Source organism: Linepithema humile, chromosome 6 (assembly GCF_040581485.1).
Source record: "Linepithema humile isolate Giens D197 chromosome 6, Lhum_UNIL_v1.0, whole genome shotgun sequence".
NCBI classification, from domain to species: domain Eukaryota; kingdom Metazoa; phylum Arthropoda; class Insecta; order Hymenoptera; family Formicidae; genus Linepithema; species Linepithema humile.
The window spans coordinates 29,065,089-29,072,536 of record NC_090133.1 but is presented as its reverse complement, the minus strand read 5'-3'; the positions used below and the strand labels follow the sequence as shown (position 1 = coordinate 29,072,536).

General features: G+C 36.9%; 2 protein-coding genes across 2 annotated transcripts; both read right to left on the bottom strand.

Moving 5' to 3' along the window:
• Positions 1-4: 4 nt before the first annotated feature.
• LOC105671238 (exosome component Rrp6) lies at positions 5-2,649 on the bottom strand. The gene is made up of 7 exons (XM_012365213.2): positions 1,829-2,649; positions 1,658-1,761; positions 1,133-1,437; positions 900-1,004; positions 591-836; positions 410-524; positions 5-303 (listed from the first exon to the last, which is right to left on the bottom strand). The coding sequence occupies exons 1-6, from the start codon at positions 2,399-2,401 to the stop codon at positions 433-435; spliced, it is 1,425 nt and encodes a 474-aa protein (XP_012220636.2). The 5' UTR covers positions 2,402-2,649; the 3' UTR covers positions 5-303; positions 410-432.
• Positions 2,650-3,007: 358 nt separating this feature from the next.
• On the bottom strand, positions 3,008-7,346 carry Rrp6 (exosome component Rrp6). The gene is made up of 6 exons (XM_067357713.1): positions 6,942-7,346; positions 5,895-6,140; positions 4,310-5,818; positions 3,648-4,174; positions 3,401-3,566; positions 3,008-3,317 (listed from the first exon to the last, which is right to left on the bottom strand). Exons 1-6 carry the CDS (start codon positions 7,080-7,082, stop codon positions 3,264-3,266), a joined length of 2,643 nt encoding a protein of 880 aa, XP_067213814.1. The 5' UTR covers positions 7,083-7,346; the 3' UTR covers positions 3,008-3,263.
• Positions 7,347-7,448: the final 102 nt, after the last annotated feature.

Here is a 7,448-nt window from a genome sequence, read left to right as displayed (position 1 = left end):
AAAATTATGCTGATAGTAGTCTTTTTTTATTATGCCATACTTATCTTCTATCATGGAAGAAAAGTCATATTTTATCTATACACCATTTTATTTTTTAGAATTCGAGCAAATTCCATTTTCTGTTGTATGCATATCGCATATCATTTTATTGAAACCCAGGTTATCATGTTTTTTTTCTCTTCTTTTTTTAATTTATAGAACATTTGATCATGTGCACATCATGCACGAATATAATCAGTGCTGGGAAACATCGAAACAACTGTGTCGTGTTCATGCAAAGGGATAAAACGCGCGTGCAAACAACTATAAGAAAATGTATATAATATATATTAGTACTTTGCATTGAGAATTGTAAATATTTAAATGTAAGTAATTATTTAAATTTATCGTGCGATAATATTGATAATACATTTATTTGCAGATATAACAAGTCTATGAATGATTGTCCGATAAATCCTTTATCTCGTATTGATAATCTTGATTCAATTGCTCTTTTATCTCTGCTACGATGTTAGAGTTGTGGTCTGTAAAAAGCGATGCTGCAATAGTATCACGAAACAGCGTTATTTTTCAGCATGAGTAATATTTACCGCAAAACGGAGCGCTGTTGGAAGTAGTCACGAAGAAGGTCCCACGATCATCATACGTTTCCGCTCTGATACCCATCTCCGTACAAATATTCCTGTCGCATGGTTCCGAGATCACGCGCAAAAAGTCTTTATACGTCACATTCGAATGGTGCGCCCAGAAGCTGCAGTTTTTCGCAACGGCGGACACCAAAGATTCCGTGAAGTAGACGTAAGAACGCCCGTGGCTACATATAGCTTCGTTTATTACTAGAAGTGCAATAATTAAGTATACTTCTATTACTTAGATGAGTTAATTTTAGCATTACTAACCGGTTTTCGGAATGTGCAAAATCTCAAGGAATGAAAAAATCGATGATTCCGTGTCCACGCAGCCAGGTTGCACTTTACCGCCGTTTGGATAAAAGTCAGCGTTACCTGTAAGAGACGCCGATTGAAGAAACTAAATGTAAGCAGCTTTTCTCAAGAATCACGAATTTGAGCTGAGAAACGAAAAGCGCAACAGATCAAAACCCGTATATATTTCGCTTCATCGAATGAACTACCAATAGCGTTAGGCAAGCCGAGGCCCAGATGCATGAGAAATTTGCCGTTTGTATGTATCACGTCAACGAATGGCGCATCATCTTTATCCAGATGAAAAGAACTATCGATATTGCGAAAGCACGGCTGCGCCGGATCCAATCCGGTGATTCTCTGCACGGTCCAGCTGTTATGCATCTTTTTCAAATTCTTCGCAGCGAATCCGCAAATGTGAGCGCCAAGACTGTGCCCTATCAGATGTAACGGGCCCCATTTACTCGTATCCGGCTCCTTATCGATTGTGGCGTTCGTTAAGTGTTCTATCAATCTTTGCGAAAGAGTTCATATTAGAAAGTGAATAGACTGCTAATCAATATAATGCAATCCCTCGCGAAAAACGTCTGCAAGATATATCACGCGAAGACGCATCTAGAGATTTTTAAGTATTACGAAGATAATTTTAATTATCAAGATATTATTCATGCGTTTTTGGAACATTTTTCAGACGTCTTTCGAACTTGCGCATTACACTGTCATATCGTACGTACTTTGAGATTTGGTATCCTACTATCTCGGTATTGACCGCTGCTTTAAAATAATTCCATGTATTACTACCGTCACTCCAATCTACTACCACCACATTAACATCATCCTATACCAAATTTCAGAAAGAATTAACAACTGCCCGGAGGAATGAGATGATAAAAGCCAAGACTTACCCAATCGAGAAACGCCTGCTCCATATTTCTAATCCACGTCTCCTGGCCATGCGATAAGAAACCATGTACTATGACTACCGTCCTGCGTTCCATCTTAAAATCCGTCCACTCTAAACCGAACTGCTCGCCAAGCACCACCTGCACACGTCGCGATTGATTTCGCGAGGACAAGAAAAATTGCACGTCCAGTGCATTAGAGCCATTAGCCTTGTCCTGGAAGAAGAATTTCAGAGTCTTCGCAACCGTTTCTCCCAGGCCTAAACAATCCACCTGATAGGACAGGGATGACGTATTCTGCAACCCATCGCTGAAACTGTTAATCGTATACGTGAAATTCGCCAGAGAAGTTTCGTTAAAGAACGGCAGAGCTTCCGCAACGGATGCAGTTTTATTCAGTGTAGATTGCAGAGTCTCATTTATAGTCGGTACGGGCAGAGTTTCCGCAACGGATGCAGTTTTGTTCAGCGTAGATTGCAGAGTCTCATTTATAGTCGGTATCGGCAGATTTAGCAGGTAAGAATATTTTCCGTTGAAGATTTGAATCAGAATGGCGAATATGAGAAACTTGGCCATCTTTTCTTCAGACTAACGCACGTTGGCTTTTAACACTGTATTTATACGACAGAAAAAAGTAAGTTACAGATAAAGTGCATGTCCTCTGTTAGTAGATAAACTGTGACCGCTCGCGATTAAGCGCTTAGGAATGTTAGAAAAATATTGGTATTTTCCTCTTTCGTCGTAGAGGGGATAATACAAAAACAATGATGTGAGAAGCTGATAAGCTTACTCACTAAGTAAAAAAAAAACAATAAATATGCATTTATTACGAAGATATCACATCGAGAGTCCGTGAAAATATTCCAAACACATCAAACTAATTATTGTGTTTTTTAATTCTTTTGCAATGAGTAACGTTAATAAGAATGCCCCATCTGTGCAAAGTCAGTATTTTTGTTTTTTATACTAAAATCGCAAAAATTGTGTTCAATTGCTAATATAAATTTCAGAAATTGTTGAGACTTTTCGATCTTCGATATAAAATAATATAAACGATCTCTGACAATTTGCACTGGACGAGAAACGATACATATGTCTTAAAATTGTGCAGTAGACCATCCAAGAAACATAGATATTATGCACAATATTTTTAATATAGATATGAGTAGGTGGATACAATCATAAATTTTCAAAAAATTTATTTTTATATAGAACTCATATAAACGCGTAACAATTATATTTACAGATGTATTTATACAGATATACAATCTGTATTAAGGAAGGAAATGGGTAACTTCATAGGCATTTATAGACAAGAACAGTGTTTTTCAATGTGCTCAGTTTTTTGTCAGCGTTAACGTAGCAAAATTTCGCTTGAAACTCGTAAGGTAAAAATCAATATTCAATTTTAGCCTAACTAAACACTAGGATGCATAACTTATATATTAAGTTTCTGTTTCTTCCGGTTTCTATGGCGCTCCTTCCTCTTTTGCTGTCATAACAGAAATGTTCATATAGAATTACACTTACTTTACACATCATATTCACACAATAAGAGATAAAATTATTACTTACTTGAAACTGAAACGCGTTACTGAATGGTTGACGCGCGCCTTGCTGCATACTGCCACCTTGGAAGCTGCTGAAGTCCACCGACTTGTAATCGAATTGTTTCGATGGTAACATACCTTGTGCCTTCAGTAGCTTCTCGTTTGCTTTCCTCTCTTTCTTTTTCTTATTTCTGTCGCCAAATTAAAAAGGACATTGTTATTAAATTGAATATATTACATGCAGTATTATTTCGTTTAATCGAGCGATTCACCTCATCGGTTTAAGTACTGCAGAGTTGTTGCTATCCTGAACTGGAGCAAAGCTCTGCTGCACGTTTCGTTCTTCGATTATTTCTACTTCTGGTCTCATCTGTTTAGATATATGTGTAATTGTAGCATCCAAAGATGACGACGGAGTAGAAAAGTTGCTATCATAGCTTTCCTCTTGACTCTTATTTCTGATATTAGATTCTCTTTTTCTTTTTCTGCCATGCATTTGACCTAAGATTAGATGTTTAGGTTTCTTTTTCTTCTTCTTCTTTGCTGATGTCACAACTTCGTTATTCGTAGTTTGTGACACTTCCTTGAAATGTTCAAGAACTCGATTTTTGCTCTCGTTTATTTCCGTCTCATCTACGAGTTCCACTTTGGCAGTCGAACAGTTTTCTTCCTCTTTTTGCTGTTTCTCTCGCTCTTTTGCTTCATAATCGGCTATCATCGGTATCACACATTTATATCTCATAAATGGACTTATAAATATAGCTTTCTTCTTATCGTTGCTGTCCTTTGTTTCTTCATCCTAAAATGCAATTTCTTATTCAACATTTTTACAAAAATTGTTTACAGACACAAGGTGGTTTTTATTTGATTTTTAAAACGTTTTCTAAATACATTCCCAAAAGTGTATTAGTAAAAGATATATTAGTATTATTACCTCTGACGCAACTGGTGTGTCGAATACCGTCACAATGTGCTTCTGGTGTTCCTTCACTTTTAACGATTGCACCGAGTCTTTCTTATCTAGAAGGCAAGGCAAGTCCGCTCTCGCTTCCATGTCGCTCGGTATATCGTGCGGCGTGTACAGCAACACTCCGGAATTCACCTCGCGATTTTGTTGCGTCGGTCTCTGCCGAACATCCTGTTCGACAACAAATTTTACGAGCGGTTGCTCTCTGGCCTTCAACACTATCTTGTGTATCTTCAGCAAGTTCTGTCGCACTAACGGCGGGATGGGATTGCAGCATGCCAGAATGCCCTGCATCTCACGCGGCAGTGTCTCGGTTATGTTGAGCAACATGTGATTCGGCAACACGTAACCGATGCTGTCGTCTTCTACTCGCGCGGTATCGTCACGCCACTTGTGCAACTCCAGAAGCGCGTACATCTGCTTGTTGTTGAACGTCTTCTGGCTCTTTCTGTACAAGTTCATGCAACTCTCCTCCGTCCAGACTGGTTTCACGTACGTCTGCTTGCAGATGTCGGTGCTTTGATCGTACACGGCCTTCAGGACGTTGCTCTTGCCGTTAGCCGCGTCAATCAATTCGTTCTTCAACATGTCCTTCACATGAAGCAGATAATGCGTGTCTTCCCTCGCGTATTTTATCAGTTCTGCTGGTAAAGGCCTTATACGCCAATCGGCTAATTGAAAGTGTTTATTAGGATCCAAGTCGCAGTACTTTTTTAATAGATAAGCCAGACTGAGATAGGGATGGTTGAGTCGTTTCGCGGCTTGATGAGTGTCGAACATGTTTACTACGTACAGCGACAAATCTTTTTGCAGCCACAAAATGTCCGAATCGGCGCCATGAAAGACCTTCAGGATTGATGGTTTCGTGAAGATCTCGTTAAGCTGATGCAATTCCGATCGCAGGGTTAAAGTGTCGATCAAATAATCGGTATCTCCCGTCGATATTTGCATCAAGCAAGTTATACCTTGAAACGTCCTGTACGAGTGATGTTCCAAATCTATGGCGATTTCTTTATAATTTTTCAGATCCTCTAGTAGAACCTGAAGATGGGCTGGTTTATCGATATATTTAAGTGTGGTGTCCTCCAATGACTTGTATGTGACCGGGATGCTCTTCTTCAATTGACACTCCGGCACTTCAAATTTGTTTAGCTCAAACTCGTAAGGATGGTTGAAGATCTCGCCCTGCTCGTTCTCTTCGACATAAAGAGCCAGTGGTTTCAGCGAGTTTGGCTTATCCTTAATTCGAGGTATCCACGGTTTAGAACTGTTGTCTATTTTATCCCTGAACATTAACTGTGGTCTCTGTACATTCTTGCCAGCCAGCAATCGTATTTTGTCAGATTTATCCGAGCTGTCAATTTTATCACGCCTTACGTTCCAACTTCCATTCAATGCCGATCTCGGCATTTGCGACACGACTAATTCAACTTTGGGATTTCGCATAATACCGCTTTCTTCGTCCATTAATATATTCTATGACATAAGAAATTTATTTAGAAATTAAACTCGTAAAAAATTTGGATTTGATATATAATTATGCACTGCTTACAGCTTGATCAAGTAGCTGATCATTCGCTTCTTCTAAAAGATCAAACTTTTCATCGATATCTCGACCTCCGATTGTGCCAGATCCTCCTGCTAATTTTATTACAGCCTGCATTGTAGACAATATTCTTCTTTTGTCTTTATTTATGGCATCGTTAAAACTTGTAAAACAAGTATAGTAGTTAAAATTGTTTCCAGCAGGCAGATTATTAGCTGCTTTGATACCGGACCTCATTGTATCATATGCTTCCTGAAATACAGTGCATTTTAAAAAATACACATACATAGTTTAACATAGAATTACGTAGAATAATGTATACTTGTTTATTGATTTTAATAAAACTTGATAAGTGTATTTTAACGCGTAATCTAAAGATATCTATTAATTAAAATGGTTGTTTGACTCAATGAAAGAAATGATAAGAAAATAGATAATAGATAAATTATTAATGTCACAATATGATTAGGAAATCTATTAAATTATTTGGCATTTCAATGAAAATGTTATTTGATAAAACAAAATGTTGTTAAATGATACAATGATTTTTGTATATAAAACAAAATTCAGAAAGCTAAAATTTTAGCTGAATATATCTAGAATTGTGTAATTGATTATTCTTGACTATTCTTTTCTTCTAACTCTAATCTACTACCTGTAATTTTTAATATAATCTAGAAATTAGATTTAAGATTGTCTTGGATTAGAGGTTAGAAAAGATTTAAATAATATAATTTTATATAGATTAAAAAATAATTTTAACATGTGCAGAACTTTACAAAAAAAAATTTATAGAATAAACTTATGGAAATATGAGACACAATTTCTCAAAATTAACATTCTTAAAGAGTCAAATGGCTTATTTAATTAATAAATCTCTGTTTCGTAATAAAATATATACTTTTATCAAATTTTATTGAAACCTGTAAAAAATGAATATTTTGCATATTGTTATTTATATTGTATAAATGTATTTTTTATGCTTTTATTTGCTAGATATTCGTGTAAATGATAATTTTCTGGCGAACGTATCACGTTAGCGAGCAAGCACACCTGAAGGAAAGCATCAAATGTTTCATATCCAGGAATAAGGCGAGTAATAAGTCCAGTCGACGGTCCATCTTCAACTTCCTGTTCGATATTATCGTTCGGCGTGACATTTGCCTCGCTGTCCTCATTTTTGGCAAGTTCCATGCTTACATATACTCGATTGTTTCACTCTTTTCTCGATCGCTTCTTCAATACACAGTACTCCAATTTTCGCTATTAAGGTTATGTTCAACACTGTTTTACAGAAAATTCACATTAGATCAGATGTACAGTCGGCGGTAAAAGATAGTGAAACTTTTTCTTTTGTTCTGATTGTACGAGACTTTATTAAATAGAAAGATTGCTTTGTTAGAGAAAAACAAGTCTATGAAATATGTCTTTTTAATGAATAAAAAAATGCGTAGATGATAGCAGACTATGAATCGATTATAAATACCGACGACCTATCGAAACGCACGTTCGCTAGTGATTCTATTGCTAGTGTCGCTAATGGCCAGCGGTGAACGCGGC